This window comes from Entamoeba histolytica, genomic scaffold, assembly GCF_000208925.1.
Source record: "Entamoeba histolytica HM-1:IMSS scf_1104750517697 genomic scaffold, whole genome shotgun sequence".
Classification (NCBI taxonomy): domain Eukaryota; phylum Evosea; order Mastigamoebida; family Endamoebidae; genus Entamoeba; species Entamoeba histolytica.
This window is the reverse complement of record NW_001915176.1, coordinates 1-16,662: the sequence shown is the minus strand read 5'-3', so window position 1 is coordinate 16,662 and position 16,662 is coordinate 1. Positions and strand designations below refer to the sequence as shown.

Genomic DNA, 16,662 nt, shown 5'->3' with positions numbered 1-16,662 from the left:
AAAAATATAAACAATCAATAGAGAATAAAAATAAGATAGGATTATAAGAATGAATTAGAGATATTAAATTTACATATTGTATCGTTCATTTTGATTCATTATCATCTTTATTATTTATCTTCAATGTGAATATTCTTTTTGAAATATTATATAGAACCAAAATATTTGATAAAAAGTATAAATGTGTTATATATTGATGAACTGAAGATAATAAATAAAAATGCATTGAAATGGTACATAATAAAGTAATAAATATAATAAATTGAATTTGAACGGAAATTAATACCAACGAATTTTGATTAATTAGAATTATGAACATAACAACATCAGATAATATGAATGAAATACAAATACTAGATGAAGATCAGTCATAGAAATAATTATGAATATTCCAATTCAAAAAGAATAATGGTAAAGAAAGTATCAAGAAGAAAGCAATATGACATTATTAAATTAATAGAAAATATAAATAAGAATAATGTAGTAAGAAAAGTTATATATGAAGAATCAATACAGAATCAATCAAATTATTCATTTATTAATCATTTTTAATTAAATTGAATATAATAAAATTAATCAAAATAGAATAAATAATAAGAAAAGAGATTTATAAAACACACGTGAAAAAGAAAGAAAATGTATAGTAAGATTATATGTTAAAAAGAGAAGAATTAATATTGAATAATAATATTTAAAGATAAATAATGATTAGAATATAATAGAAGAATAATGCAATTTACATTTAAATAATGAGATGAAATAAATCAAAAGAAAGAAAAGTGATTAATGAATATATTTGATAGTGTTTGAAGAAAGAGAATAAATAAAAAAGACAATAAAGAGAATATGAAAAAACAAATAAATATGAGTATTAAATATATAAAGAATATATTCAAACAATATTAGTTTGAAGAATTGGAAAAAGAAGAATCAAAGTAAGCAAAATAGAAACAATTTTAATAGTTATATGGCAATTAAAGAAATTACAAATAAAATAATGAAATTAATAAATATACAAAGAAAATGATAAGAACAGGTAAAGGTGATTCAGGAAGAATGAAAGTACAATGAAATATAATAAAATATTATCATTGTGTTAATTATATGATAAAACAACAATTATCAAATATATAATATTAAAGTGTAATTGTAACAAAGAAAAATCAGATGGAAAACATGACTTAATAGATGAATATATTTTGAGAGAATTAAGAATTAAATACAAATTATTTCAAAATAAAATAATAAATCAACTGAGAAAAAGAATAAAGGGAAAATACAAACGAAAAAAAGATAACATAAGAAGAGTAGAAAAGAAGAGATAATAGTAATGAAGCATAGTGAAAATATGAATAAAGAATAAATGAAGTTCAATAAAATACTAGACATTTATATGATATGTTCAATGAACAAATATCACGTATCATAGATATGATAAATGTAAGAAATTGCAATATAAATATAATATTTATGAATAAAATGAACATGTAAGATATAAATTATGAAAATTCAAGAGAATAGAATGATAAAAGTAATGATAATTAGTATTTGTAATAAGAATAAGAAGATTAATTAATAAAGAAATAAGAAGATTAATAGAAGTGTTTTGAATCAAAATACCATATGAAATAATTGAGAAAGATATTGTTAACAAGAATATGAAAGAATTAATGAAATAATGTTATAATCATTTTGATGAATATAAGAATCTATATAGAATAGAAGAAATAATCTATTTGATATTAAAATAATAGATGTAATAGCAGTTAAATATCATATAGAAGATGTTTGTTTTGAAACATAATAATTAATATATTTTATTGATAATAAATAAAAGTTTTATTTCATTTTTAATTTTATTATTAATATTTATATAAAACAATTTTAAATTAATAATTAATTCTGATAGATGAATAATAAAATAAATATGTTTAGTATAAACTAATATATGAATCGAATAAAATATTATAAATAATATTAATATTTCTATAGAATAATTGAATAAATAATTTATATGAAAAATAAGAAATAAATAAGAAGAGTTATAAATTAAAATATTTATTTAAAAAATAAACATAGAATTTATTTTATAAAAAGAATTAAATATTAATATTTATTAAAATATTTATTTTATTTGTTAATATGAAATAATGAATGAAAAGAATATTTAAATATATTTTTATTTTATTTGTAAATTGTTACATTATTATATTATTTACATAGATAAAATATTAAATATTATTAATTCATTAAATTATTTATAAAATTATAAAGAATTAATAAAATTATATTTATTTATGATTATTATTATTATTTATATTTATTGAACAAATTATTTTTGATTTTCTTCTTTTGAAATATATAATTTATTTTATTTATTCAATTTATTCAATATTATGAAATTTATTCTATTTGTTTATTTATTTACTTCTTTATAATGTCTATTTATTTGATTAAATTTATCATGTTTCTTTTTGCTTTTTTAATATATTTTAATTTATGAAATATTTATTTTCTTATTTTTATTTATTTCTTTTTTATAATTATTTTTTATGGTACAATTTATTATTAGTATGTTAATTTGTATATTGTATATTATTATTTCTTCATTCATTTGGTTATTTATCATTTATTTATATTTTGTTTTATACCATATTCTGTTTGTAGAAAATATAATTCTTTAATTCTTTGACTATTTCATATCTAATCATTTATTCACGTTTCTCGTGTTTATAACTTATTATTCTCTCTAATATTTAAAATCACATTATTTTTATTATAATTTATTATAATTATTTATTTTTAATCAATCTAAAAGAATGAAATTAGTATATACTAATTCATTTGTGTAAATATTAGAATGGAGATTATATTTTGATTCATAACAACATAAGAATGTATAGATTTTTCATTTGAAATAAAGATAATAAATGAAAAGAAATAGAAAATGGAAATAAAAAGAATGAATAATAAATAATAAATAATAAAGAAGAAATAGAATATGATTAAAAGAATAATAGAAGAATAATATAAATAATAAGAAAATAGAAGAAAATAAGACATAATGATAATAAACAAGAATTAGATATAATAAAAGAAATTAAACGATATAAAGAAGAATATAAATAATAGAAATATGTCAGAAGAAGAAAAAATATTAATAATTTGTGATTTTCTCCGGAGAAAATCACAAATTATTAATATTTCAAAATGAAATGATTATGAATGTTCTAAAAATAGAATGATGACGTGTAAATACGTAATAATTATTTATAGAAATAGATTTGACGTGGTAACAACTCAAATGTATTTATAGAAATAGAATGATGACGTATTGAAACGTAATCAAATATAAATAGAATTATGGAATAGATAACAAAAAAATCTAAAAAATAAAGATAGAAAGGTCAGCTGACTCACTGACCAAATTTATAGTAAAATTATAATAAAAATATTATAAAATATAATAAAAATATATAGTCAGTATAAATATATATATATATATTTTGAACCTCAAAAGTCAGTGTTGAATTATTTATGAAACACTCTCTGACTAAAGTGTGTTGAATAACACAATTTATTGATTTCTTTTGCTCGATTTAATGTTATCAGTTATCAGGAAATCGTTACATGCACTTCCCTTTGGTTGTTATTTCACTCTTATTTTCCTGTACAAATGACAACATTAAATTATTCACAAAAGAATTTAATTACCTAGTGCTTTCCAGCGGTTTGAGAAAAGTGAAGTTGGCAAATATGAATATGCTGCTGTATCTTTTCTGAGTGCTATTTTCAATGAATCTTCTTGTTGTGCCATTTCGTCATCAGAGTTCGATGCTATAAAGAATATGCTGCCCCAATTTATTGCATTAGCGACGAGTATTGGAACAAGTAATGCCTTTTCCCCCGCAGCTAAGAAGATTTCTCCTTCAAATATGAATCGGGGTTCTAATTTCCCATTATTTGCGAATTTTAACGAAAGGCAGCTTTTAGAACTTGGTAGAGTTATATAAAACGGTCTAAGTGTATGACTAGATTTTACGAGTGTTGTTTCTTCAGAGTAAGGAATGTTGAGTTCTGACCAACTAGCTTCTTCTGTGTTTGTAGGAAGGTCTATTATGTTAGTAGGATAGTTAATTGGAGAGGTTGTGGTTCCATTTGAATAATATAATTTATTGAATGTATGTTTTTCTTCTGGGATGTTCGTGGTTATGGTAATTTTTGAAAACCCGTAGTAATTTGAATCCGGAGTGTAAGTTGTTGTCGTGTTTTCTTGTATTGTTATGTCTTTTGTTTGTAGTGCAGGTTGTACATTTATTGATGCATTGACGGCATTTAATCCGTAATGATTTTCGTCTGGTTTAAGAAGGTAATTTCCGTTATTTGTAAATGTATATGTCAGTGTTTGAAGAGGAGGGTTGACATCTGTTGTTATTGAAACATGACTGAAGGTATGATTTGGTTCTGGTAAGAAGGTTTGTTGACCGTTCTGGTTTATCAATTTTACTAACATATCTTCTGTTTTAGGAGGTACATCGACTTTGAGGTTTACTTCTTTTATTCCATCATAATCAGTTGGTGTTTGAATTGTATAATTTCCATTCTGTGTTATATAAGAAGATAGAGTTATAGTATTTATTGACTGTTTTGTTTCCAAATCTGGTATATTTGTTAGAATAATTTTTTCTTTCTCATAAATTATTTCAAGTGAATTTTGGTTTGATTTATTGCATGTTTTTATGAGGTTTGTTAGGTTTATCTCTGTTTCCATTGGTTATAATGTTTAATGAGATGAATCGAATAATTAGTCAATTAAAAGTTTAAACTTCCTTGTTGAAGTATTTATTCCAAATTTCATCAAAAAGACCGGGAGAAACTGCTGATATTCCTCCATTAATTTCCAAGTCTATTTCAATGAATTGCTGGTCCGAGTTTTGTTCTCTTCCCCCGCTTTCTAATGTTAATAATAAACGTTTAGTTGAATCATTATAATTTAATCTATAAGGAAATATTATTATGTTTTTTTGAGGTGTGATATTGAACCATTGATTTTCGTATGCACCGAAATGGATTGTGTGTGTTTTCAAGTCGAAGCTCATTATTACATAGAGTATTCCACTTCCTTCTGTAATCATTATTTCATGTTCATCGTCATCTTCCATTGTTAGAAATGTCACAGTTGAAGTTGGAATGTTTAGAGATTGCCATGTTTGAGTGTTACCCTTTTCAGATGTTATGATTTTATGATTAGTTGGTTGTTCATTTATTTGTATTTGTTTTTCGTCATTGTCTGGATTAATTCCTGTCAGTTTTATTCTGTTTATTACAAGTAAGCTTGGTATATCTTTTAGAGTTATTGTTTCTTTTTCCAATACAATGTCGTATTGATTCATTTGAAGGATATTACAAGTGTTTATTAGGTCTTTTATACTCACTTCCGTGTTCATTGATATTCTCAGTTTCTCTGGGATCTTGTAATATCAGTTTATGTCTTTTTCATCTAATTCAACATTTAAACACAAGAAATATGGACCAGCTAAAGTCAATGTCGATATTGCAAAACGTAATCAGAGACAAGAGCTTACTGTTACTATTCCAGTGTCAACTGAATGGAAAGGTGCAATGAGACATAATGGGGGAAGAGATTACAGTGATGTTCACACCATTTCGATTTTATCCATGCTTGCTGGTTCTAGACAATTTATAGAAATGTGTGATTGTTTTGATCAATTTAAAATTATGGATGTTCATATTTGTGGTGATGTTAGTAAAGGAGTATCTACATTAATGAATTTCAAAGTATGTTTTATAAAGAGTCTTTCACTTCAAGTAAGTACAGATAATGGAACAAATTGGAGGGATATTACTGCGGCTGAATTATTAGCTGATATTAATAAGGAATTTTTCTCTGACAGAAGAGCTGGAGATTTTATTATTTATTATAATACGAATTTTTATATTGGAAAACCAGAAACCAGTGCAAATGGAGCAGTAATTGCCACACAGGTGCTCAGTTTTCCAACTGTTTATGGTTTAGCTAGTCGTCGTACTGTTCCTCCTGGTTTTTTTACTCCAAGTCCTACTGGTGTTTCATATGTAGAACCTAGTTTTGATGTTCTTTCTTCTTATTCTTCTTTTATATATCAGAGCAAGTTGCCTGGTGCTAGTTTACATCTATCACTTGATGTTGCTGGTGTGTCTTCTAGTGAAAAAATGATGACAACACCTACTATGATGGCAGGAAAGTTATATAAATTTATTCCAGAGAATCAAAATGGACGTTTTTTCCCTTTTATTATGTATGGTGCTAAAGCTACTCTTCCTACTGGTGCTGGTGATATTACAGATGCTCTTTCTTTTATTGATGATGGTGGTATTTCATGGACTAGTAATCAAGGAATACCACAAGAGGAAGAGGAAATTATTTTAAGTAATGCCAATGTCGATTTACAGGATGTTATTCTCGATAATGTGAAAATAAAAGTCCATGTTAGACGAGGGATTGTAGTTGGAGGATTTGAGGGAGCAGATGCTGGAGTTTTTGAGGAGGCATATAAACAGGCACTTGCAGACAATACCACTGTTGAGACTGATGGTTCATATATTATGAAAATTATGGGGTATATTACAGTGAGATTTAAGCAATTGCGTTCATCTCCTCTTGAGATTGTTGAAGCATATAATTTTGTTCGTTGTCAGTCATCTTGGAGAAATCCAACGACTGGTGAGGTTGCATCTCATGACAGTGTAATTTCGTTAAATGGTTTAGGACAATTTGTTCAGGATGGTGTTAGTGGGTTTGTTATTGAACGTGGTGATGGAGAGTCATAGACGGATGCATTGAAACGATATGGTGTTGAAAACATTCCAGTTGATACTTTCTTGACTCTTGGCTCTCTTGCTGAAGGAACGGGTATTACTTCTTATGCATGTAATATGGTTAAAAAGGGAGTTAAGAATGTAATTGGTCCATTAGTTGAAAGTGTCATTTCTGATGCTGTACCTGGTTATAATACCGCTAAAGTGTTGGTAGGATATGCTTATACTGGTATTTCTGAAGGTATGGAGTTTATTGATAATAATACGTATTTGAGTGCTGGTCGAGATGCTTTGGAATCTGTCTTAATTGGTGGGTTGAGGAAAGTCGCAGGTGATAAAGTTGTCGATTTTTGCGGTAATGTTACTTCATTACTTTCAAAGACTATATCACTCTTTAATTAGAACTTTTAATTGAATCTTGTTTTCAATCATTTGATGCAACGACGTGTTAGTAGACGTAATTATCCAAGAAGAGGTTATAAAAAACGTACAACTTTGAAGCGGCAGGCATTTGGTAATTTCGCGAGTGCTATGCAGCAACGAGATAGTACTAATGTAGTTATTAGTATGCAAGAGGATGTTTCTATTAATGTTCCGGTTGGTGCAAATGAAGGTACAATGTTGAGGAATGTCACTGCTTTGATGACTTCTACACAATATTTTCATAATTATATGGGAATGTATGATCAATTCAAGTTAAATGCTGTCAGAGCATCCATGGAAATGACATTCATTGGAAATCAGTTGTTAAATAGTGCGACATTCCCTTCTATATGTACGGCATGGGATCGTAATGGTGTTAGAATTAATACTGCTGTTATTAATAATACGAGATATTTCCAATTACCTGCTTATTCTTCTGTTTCTTCTTATTCTAGTGCAAATGAAAAGACATTGTATTATGGTAGTAGATGGGGAGTAGTGAGACAATTAGATGCAGCATCTATGATGGAAAAGTCTATGTATTTACCAACAACTAATACTAGAGATGTACTTAGTATGGATAATATGTATAGTGCATGGAATCCTCAATTACTTATCGCTATAAAAACTCCTCAAGCTGTTAATGTTGCCAATGCTTGTACTCTTACTATTCATTGGCAATTTGATGTTACATTGAGAGGTTTGAGAAAAGTACTTGTTACTGATGAAAATTCATTCAAACCTTATGCCGGGTTTATTGGTTATGCTCGTAATAATAATGGACTTGTTGTACCTAGTAATATTCCTAATGCTCAACCTCCGTATATTTTAGTTGGAGCTATTGCTAATGGATTTGCTCCATCAATTAATCCTGAGACTGTTTATGATAATGCTAACAATGCATATTCTAACGGTGGGTTGGTAATACCAAATGATGGATTGCCAGAACATAATGTTAATCTCTAATTGATTATTGAACTTTATTTGGTTATTTGATGTGGAGACGAAGGAGAAGACAATATAGTTATAACAAACGAAATAACCGTTATTATAATAGTGCTGGAAAGTATGTTTCCAGACAATATGATAAACAACCCATTGATAATGAACAACAGTTTTATCAATTTGGTGGAAGACCTTATAATCCACCACTTCCAGATGAATCTCTTCAAAATATAGTTAGTAGGGAATTAGATAAACGATTAGGTGAAGAAGGTAGTTTTTATAAAGAGAATAATAAACGACAGAAAAAGATTGATGATGATAATAAAAGTCTGTATAGAGCTATTCTACGTGCTCAACAGGATAATCTTAAAAATGTTCATCATATTGAACGTTTAGAGTCTGCAATTAAAAAATATAAACAAAATGCTGAACGATTTGTTACAGTTGAAGATTTGGTTCGTGAAAATAGAGAATTGATAAATGAAAATGTGAATAAGATCAATGAATTAAAATTACAATTTGGTGATTTTGTTCCTCGTAATGTTCGTACTCAAATAAGGGATCTCACGGAACAAAATTCGGTATTGAAACGTCGTGTATCTCAAATTGAAAGGAATAATGAGATATTTGTTACTCGTGCAGAGTTAAATGCTTTCAGAGATTTCTATGAACCTCTAATTGAAAAACAAGGTTCCAGATTACAAAATATCGAAGAACGAGTTAATGTCATGAGAGGATTAATTGATAAATATCCTGCTTTTGAGAATGAATTACAGAATCTATCTAATGCTTATCGGAATATGGGAATGGTATTTTCTAAACAATATGATGATTTAAATTCTCAATTTAGACATTTGAATACAATAAGTCCAGAGAATTTAAATGCTGTTAGAGCAGATTTGGAATTATATAAAAACCAACTTCAAAAAGAAATACAATTACTTTATAGGACTAAATTGGATGTTAATGATGCTGCTAAGTGGTTTGATCAGACATTACCTAATACATATAATCGAAATGATGTAAATGCTTTATTAGGACAAATTAATGATTATGTAAAGAAACAAGAAGGAATTATTAAGGATATTGATTCAAGACTTGCTGAACAGAACCGATTTTCATTGAAACAACTCGATGCTGTTACAGATAAGGTCAATTTATATACAGAACGTCTTGATAAATTAGAAAAGAAATCAGAAGAATGGAAAAATGTTTTTGATGTTGTTAATAGATTACCTGAACATATGAAAATACCATTAAATGATTTACTTAAAGATTTATTGGAAGAAAGAGAACCCGCTAATTTCACTAGAAGAATGAGAATACTTGAGAGTGAAGTGAAAGCTCTTAATTCATCAATACATAAAATTGGTAGTGGTAAAACGGAAGAAATTACTCGTGTAATAAGTTTGGTGAATAGTATACAAAACGATATGAATTCATATAAAAAGAGGGGACAAATAATAAATGCAGGAGAAGAACAATTTTATAGTGATGATCCGGATATGAGACAGAGTAAAAAGGCATTTGAAAATACTCGCCAATTATTAATTTCTCGTTTTAAAGATGTTAATAAGTATATAAAAGATAACGAAGTTCGAGGTGCACAATATAAAGATGTAATAAGTAATGTTAATGCAATTATGAAACAATTTGAAAATATTGCTCAGTCTTTTAATGCTGAATATGTTGTTCCTGTTAATGATATGCAAAATTTCCACGAAAGTATGATGATGGTTTTGAGTGGTATTATGGATGATAAGTCTAATGTTGATGAAATTCGTTATAAATTGGATGTTGCTTCTCATGATTTTGATAAATTACGAGGTTCTTGGAATGATAATAGAAATGCGGGTGCTAAGATTATTGCAAATAAATTAGCTGAACGAAATGGTATAAATATTAATGATTTTGTTGAATATGCTCAGAGTTTTTCCGTACGTGGTGGTGCAGATTCTTATGTTTCTGAGAGTGTAATACAACCCAGAAAAAGAATGATAAGAGATGATATTTCTTCTGATTCAAATTCCGGATTTGACAAACGTGGAGATGAAACATTTACACCGAGAGAAAGAAATCGTGGATATGAAATAATGGGTAGACATAAAATTGAACCTAAATATGATGCTATTCCCATTGCTTCAGATTATAGACAGAAGACAAATGATTTGATGCGTTCATCTTATAATGAATATGATTATGAGAAGTGGTACAAAGAAGCTAGAAGAAGAATAAAAGAACGAGTAAAGAAATATTATGATAATCCAGAAAATGAAAGAGAAGTTGTTGATATTAATGGGCATATTACTGAATCTATTCCCAGAGGCGTGTATAACATGATTGAGGCCGATGAAATTGGACAATATGAAAAGCGTGTGAGTGCATCGAAAAGAAACAATTTAATACTAAAACGTACTATGGAACGTATCAATAAACATGCATGGGAAGATGCATTGAAGAAGGATAAAACAGTGAAACCGAGAAAAATAACAAAAGTATCAATGGTGAAAGATAAAAAGAAATAAATTAATTTATTTTTTTTTTCTTAATCGTAGATGATATCCATGTTATCATTTTTTCCTCCGAAAGGTCTGTGTTCCATTGGATTGTTCATAACATCGTCTTCATAATCTTCATCATAATCTTCATCATAATCATCAGATGAAGAATCCATATGTTTTTCAAAGTAACTGTTTCTTTGCTTTTCATATGAAGACATAGTTTCTCTTTCAAAGTCCTTAAAGTCTTCTTTCGTCATGCCTAGGGGGTTTTCTGATTGGTATTCTTCTAAATCATTGTTCCATTCTTCTTGGATACTCTCGTTATCTTGTTGAGACTCTCTCAGCATTTTCTTTAATTGTCGATTGTTTCTTCTTTTTTCTTTTATTTTATCGTTAAATTCTGTTAAGAAGTCTTCGTCATAGCCTAGGTCTGCCATGAGTGTTGTCATTCTACTATAGAATGAAACATGTTCTGGTGTATAATCCTCTTGCATGGTTGTATCTTCATCCTGTTCTTCTAAAGCAGTATATTTCTCTTCGAGGTCTTTTTGTGGGTCATAATTAGTCTCTTGTTCTTGCATATCTTCTGATGGATTATCAGATTCTTGTGGATCTTTATAAATCTTTTTATCTAAGAAGACCGTTAAAGAGTTTCTTCTCCACCATGAGTATCCTCCATTTTCACGCATTAAATTTACAACGTTTTCGTATTCTTTCTGATTAAGCAGATGGATGCACGGTCTTGCAGTTACGATTGCTTTTGAATATTTTATATTTACCACAGTCTTCTTATTTATTGTTGAGGTAATGGCTTTAATTAAACGTACTGTGTTTTTATCATAGTTAATATCGTCTAATAAAATAAATCTATAATGCTGTTCATCGTCATAGGTATCGAACAGGGAATCTCCGCGCAACATAAACGTGTTATATTTCATAAAAATTTCCTGGACAGCAAATTCTGTCTTCCCTGTCTTTGTTGGGCCGACAATAAATAAATTTCCCATACGGTATTTGTTTCCTGAGGCACATTTTATCCACTTTCTGATTGTTTTAATCTCCTCCATATCTTCTCTCCATGGAAGTAGATCCGTTTTCGTGTATTGTTCCATGTCTATTCTCCTAGCATTCTTCCTCATCCAACGAGCTTTAATGCGTCCCTCTTGTTGGATATATTTTTCTGCATTTATCTCCATTAAATTCTGTTCTAATTCTTTATAGTCTCGATATGAGTCCATATCGTTCAGGGCGTTAATCCAGGTTTGTTTTAATTCTTCCTTCTTATTTGGATCTCCTTGGTGTATCCCTTCCCCCTTCTTAGTTATATATTTGATTATTGCGGAGATATCGCCTGTTCGTGATGTATATGAATTTACTCTGGAATACCAGAAAGTCTGTCTGGTTCCATCAGAATGTGTAATTATTGGTCTGGCTTTAAAGGAACGTGGTCTTTTTAATACTATTAGCATATGTTGGTGTGGACGAGGATTAATTTCATCGTGTTCTGTTGGTGATATATGTGCATATTGCACGTTACTGGTCGCTCCTGCCATTCTGTCCACAACTTCCTTGAATTGAATATTGTTCTTTATTTCATCGCCCCATAGTGTAAGGTATAGGTATCTGGAGGTGAAATGTAGTGGTTTATTAGACTTTAATGATTCGTTGAGGTGTATAAAATCTAATTTGGTAGGCTCGGATGAGAATTGGTTTGTTGACATTGAATGTTTGAAAGAAAAAAAAATGGTTCTATTTATATTAAGTGATGAGGTTTTTGCTGGCGTGGAAATGCGTTGGAAATTACGTCATTGAGAGGAACTTGTATATTTAAACTGGTAAAAAATACAATTTAATAACAAGACATTAATGACCAATTTTTATGGAAATAGGGACGATATCCATTATGAAGTATTGAGCAAAGATATAGCGGATGTTTATATTGAAAGCCAACGTGATCCAGAAGTGAATACATTTGTTAAAAAATTGTATTATACTATGAAAGAACCATCCTATATGGATTGGAAATTGAATTCATCGGGTAAAGTTGAAGATGACGAAGAGAGAAGTCGTATATTAAGATCAAAACTTGAGAGTATTTTACGTAGTGAACGTTTATCCCAATTCTTGGATGAAAACGGTATCAATTTGAATGCATACAATACTTGGGTAAAGAAGAAGTTCTCTAAGGGTGTTAAGAAGGAGATGAAAACAGTTGATTTACCCGAATGGGTAAGACGTTACTCTAAAAAGAGGAAAGATGAAGATGCTGATGAAGACGAAGAACATGGAGCTTTACTTAAGAATAATAAATACCCCGATGAAGAAAAGAAGCCGAAGAAAGCCGAGACTAAAGATAAATAACAACTTTTTATTCTTTTATTTTAATTGTTTAATAATATATAATTGGATAATAATATTAATGTTTGATCAAGTTAATTAAACCCGACGAAGGAGGGTTACATAAGTTAATAAAAAAAAATACGAATATCAAATAAATCTTTAATTGATAATTAGTAAAAAAAAAAAAAAAAAAGTAATAAAAATTAATCAATTAAAGTGTATAGCATATTCTCTGGTATAGAAAAATCTAAATTGATTTAAAATTGCTGTCAGTTTTTCATTATCTATTAATAATACCTGAGCATCTGCTATTAAATAATCCAAATAATTGAGCATCGTATCATCGTAATTGAATTCGTTAATAAATGAGACGCGTCTCAACCAAATGGCAATAGCATGAATTAGACTATCTCCTTCAGGAGACAAATTGGTTGATGATAAACTTTTGATAATGTTTGATAATTCCTTGGATAAATCTTTTAAAACGTTTTTTATGTAGGGGGAAGAGTTCATAACGTTGATAATATTGTTAATTTTCAGTGCTTTAAATACGCGTGAATACGTGTTGTTTAGTAAATAGTTTTGTCTGTTTGGTGACGTGTATTGTCTGTTTGCGTTGAGTTATGCCTGTTTGTGTCTGTTTATGACGTTTTTATTTATGGTGATGAATTTGTTGTATATTTAAACTGGAATATTTTTTTTATCTATAAAAATGAGTATTCCTGTTGATGACCGTGTTGAAGCGTGTGATATTAGTGATTTAAATGTTAAAGATCTTTCTAGCTATTTCATTGATTTAGACGGTATAGAGGAATTATGCGAGGATTTAAAAAACTTATATGAAAAGGAACAGTGTTCTACTTTAGGCGATGAGAAATATCTACGAATTTTAGAAAAAGAAGCCGAGCTTGTTGAGGATATTGCTATTACTTCTATGAACTTTGTACGAGATTATGGTAAAATATTAACGGTGATGAGACACTGTTCTCATAAACAACGTGATGAAACTAAACCGAAGAAAAATAATTGAATCTCTTTTAATTAATATTTATTCTATAAATTTGAGAAATATTTCTGCTATTATAATGCAAATAATTAGTATGAGTAAAACGAATGAAGCTGCTATTGAGAAACAAATTCTTAATAATAGTTTCGGTTTTTTATCTAATGAAGTGATTGTTGGTGATTCTTCTGTATTTTTCATTGTGTAAATATTAAATGATAATAATTAGTTAATTAGACTGTTTTAGTTTTTCTTCTATTATATTCGAATAAAACGTATAATATACGTTGTTTAAGCTAAACAGATCTTCCTTCTTTTTATATTGTTCTAATTCTACTGTTCTTCCCCTCTTCTTGATTCTTTTAAATTGAGTGTCTGTATCTCCGCAGAACAAGAATACGTATAAATCTCCTTCCATAATTCCTAACATGGCTGGATGTATATAAGTATTAATAATTGCTTCTTGTATTATTTCAATTGACAATCTTGATGTATCTACGTTTAACACTGCGACGCTTTTATCTCTGATGTTTGGTATACCGTATCTTCTACACATTTGTTTCATTCTTAAATCGAGTTGGTTTCTTTCTTTGACTGACAACGAATCATTGTTTTTACAAAATATTTCTAGTGATTCAATTGGGTGTCTGACCCATAAAACAAAATCCGCTTCTTCGTATAATTCAGAATTTAATTGTTTTTCGTAACAATCGAGGACGTATTGTTGAAACTCGTAGTTGCTAATAAGTTGATTATGTAAATGATGCAACTTGATTTCGCCTCCTTTATCATAATTAATAAATTCTTTAATAATGACAGTGTGTGAATAAAAATCCATATATTCAAGTATTAAATTGACTAATGTGGTTTTACCCGTTCCTATACTTCCTCCAATGAAAAAGTGTTGCTTTCCGAATTTGTAATGTAATACTTGGTCGTTGTTGATACTATTTTCATAATTTGTATTGTTATTATTATTGTCCATTAAACATTTAATCATTTTTAGTTTGTTTATTAATAACGTATTACGTTGTAATACGTATTAATTGATAGGACATTCGTATTTTTATGTATAATATTTAATATTTTTATTATTATGATTTTTATTACGAACCGTCATTGATATGCCATTTCTATTTTCTTTTCTTTTGTTTATTTGTTTTGTATGTTTCTTTGCTTCTTCATGCTTCTATGTTGCTTTTTTTTTTCTTAATTCTCGTTTCTATTCTTCATTGGTATGATGTTTATCATTTTCTTGACTTTTCTATGACTTTTGTATGTTTATTCAACTTCTTTATGTTTCTATGTTACATTTTCTTCTTATTTCTGCACCTTTGTTTCACCCTAATTCCTCACCAATTGAAAAATTTGAATGTTATTTTCAACCCTGCCACATGGACATTACTATATATACTGGGGTCAGTGATCTAATAATTCAGTTGCGCTGACTTTTGTGTTATACGCCACTACAATATTATATTGAACGTTTATGATATTCTTTTTTTGTTATTTATTATTTCGACTTCATATTTACTATTTAGTGTTTCTTTATTTTTCTCATAATTTTATGTTATTCATCCCAATATGGTCATTGAGTGAGTCAATATTATTCATATTCTGACTTTTTGAGGTTCAAAATATATATATATATATTATATATGACTATATTTTTTATTATATTTTATTATATTTTTACTATTATTTTACAATAATTTGGTCAGTTTAGTCAGCTGACTTTTCTATTTGAGATTTTTAGATTTTGCGCTGACTATTTTTTAGATTTTTGTGTTATCTATTCCATAATTCTATTTATATTTGATTACGTTTCATTACGTCATCATTCTATTTCTATAAATACATTTGAGTTGTTACCACGTCAAATCTATTTCTATAAATAATTATTACGTATTTACACGTCATCATTCTATTTTTAGAACATTCATAATCATTTCATTTTGAAATATTAATAATTTGTGATTTTCTCCGGAGAAAATCACAAATTATTAATATTTTTTCTTCTTCTGACATATTTCTATTATTTATATTCTTCTTTATATCGTTTAATTTCTTTTATTATATCTAATTCTTGTTTATTATCATTATGTCTTATTTTCTTCTATTTTCTTATTATTTATATTATTCTTCTATTATTCTTTTAATCATATTCTATTTCTTCTTTATTATTTATTATTTATTATTCATTCTTTTTATTTCCATTTTCTATTTCTTTTCATTTATTATCTTTATTTCAAATGAAAAATCTATACATTCTTATGTTGTTATGAATCAAAATATAATCTCCATTCTAATATTTACACAAATGAATTAGTATATACTAATTTCATTCTTTTAGATTGATTAAAAATAAATAATTATAATAAATTATAATAAAAATAATGTGATTTTAAATATTAGAGAGAATAATAAGTTATAAACACGAGAAACGTGAATAAATGATTAGATATGAAATAGTCAAAGAATTAAAGAATTATATTTTCTACAAACAGAATATGGTATAAAACAAAATATAAATAAATGATAAATAACCAAATGAATGAAGAAATAATAATATACAATATACAAATTAACATAATAATAATAAATTGTACCATAAAAAATAATTATAAAAAA

The 16,662-nt window shown here is 27.6% G+C and overlaps 8 protein-coding genes across 8 annotated transcripts; 4 read left to right on the top strand and 4 right to left on the bottom strand.

The window, feature by feature from the left end:
• Window positions 1–3,706: 3,706 nt before the first annotated feature.
• EHI_091740 (uncharacterized protein) lies at window positions 3,707–4,771 on the bottom strand (the record flags this gene model as incomplete). The annotated part of the gene is made up of 1 exon (XM_644054.1): window positions 3,707–4,771. One exon carries the CDS (start codon window positions 4,769–4,771, stop codon window positions 3,707–3,709), a length of 1,065 nt encoding a protein of 354 aa, XP_649146.1.
• Window positions 4,772–4,820: 49 nt separating this feature from the next.
• On the bottom strand, window positions 4,821–5,393 carry EHI_091730 (uncharacterized protein; the record flags this gene model as incomplete). Its single annotated transcript, XM_001914132.1, has 1 exon — window positions 4,821–5,393. One exon carries the CDS (start codon window positions 5,391–5,393, stop codon window positions 4,821–4,823), a length of 573 nt encoding a protein of 190 aa, XP_001914167.1.
• A 94-nt stretch (window positions 5,394–5,487) lies between these two features.
• On the top strand, window positions 5,488–7,221 carry EHI_091720 (uncharacterized protein; the record flags this gene model as incomplete). Its single annotated transcript, XM_001914131.1, has 2 exons — window positions 5,488–6,687; window positions 6,832–7,221. The coding sequence occupies 2 exons, from the start codon at window positions 5,488–5,490 to the stop codon at window positions 7,219–7,221; spliced, it is 1,590 nt and encodes a 529-aa protein (XP_001914166.1).
• A 33-nt stretch (window positions 7,222–7,254) lies between these two features.
• Window positions 7,255–10,712, top strand: EHI_091710 (repeat organellar protein, putative; the record flags this gene model as incomplete). The annotated part of the gene is made up of 2 exons (XM_644059.2): window positions 7,255–8,159; window positions 8,300–10,712. 2 exons carry the CDS (start codon window positions 7,255–7,257, stop codon window positions 10,710–10,712), a joined length of 3,318 nt encoding a protein of 1,105 aa, XP_649151.2.
• Window positions 10,713–10,732: 20 nt separating this feature from the next.
• On the bottom strand, window positions 10,733–12,241 carry EHI_091700 (uncharacterized protein; the record flags this gene model as incomplete). The annotated part of the gene is made up of 1 exon (XM_644058.2): window positions 10,733–12,241. The coding sequence occupies one exon, from the start codon at window positions 12,239–12,241 to the stop codon at window positions 10,733–10,735; it is 1,509 nt and encodes a 502-aa protein (XP_649150.2).
• Window positions 12,242–12,554: 313 nt separating this feature from the next.
• EHI_091690 (uncharacterized protein) lies at window positions 12,555–13,049 on the top strand (the record flags this gene model as incomplete). The annotated part of the gene is made up of 1 exon (XM_644057.1): window positions 12,555–13,049. The coding sequence occupies one exon, from the start codon at window positions 12,555–12,557 to the stop codon at window positions 13,047–13,049; it is 495 nt and encodes a 164-aa protein (XP_649149.1).
• Window positions 13,050–13,740: 691 nt separating this feature from the next.
• Window positions 13,741–14,058, top strand: EHI_091680 (uncharacterized protein; the record flags this gene model as incomplete). Its single annotated transcript, XM_644056.1, has 1 exon — window positions 13,741–14,058. One exon carries the CDS (start codon window positions 13,741–13,743, stop codon window positions 14,056–14,058), a length of 318 nt encoding a protein of 105 aa, XP_649148.1.
• Window positions 14,059–14,260: 202 nt separating this feature from the next.
• Window positions 14,261–15,031, bottom strand: EHI_091670 (uncharacterized protein; the record flags this gene model as incomplete). Its single annotated transcript, XM_644055.1, has 1 exon — window positions 14,261–15,031. The coding sequence occupies one exon, from the start codon at window positions 15,029–15,031 to the stop codon at window positions 14,261–14,263; it is 771 nt and encodes a 256-aa protein (XP_649147.1).
• Window positions 15,032–16,662: the final 1,631 nt, after the last annotated feature.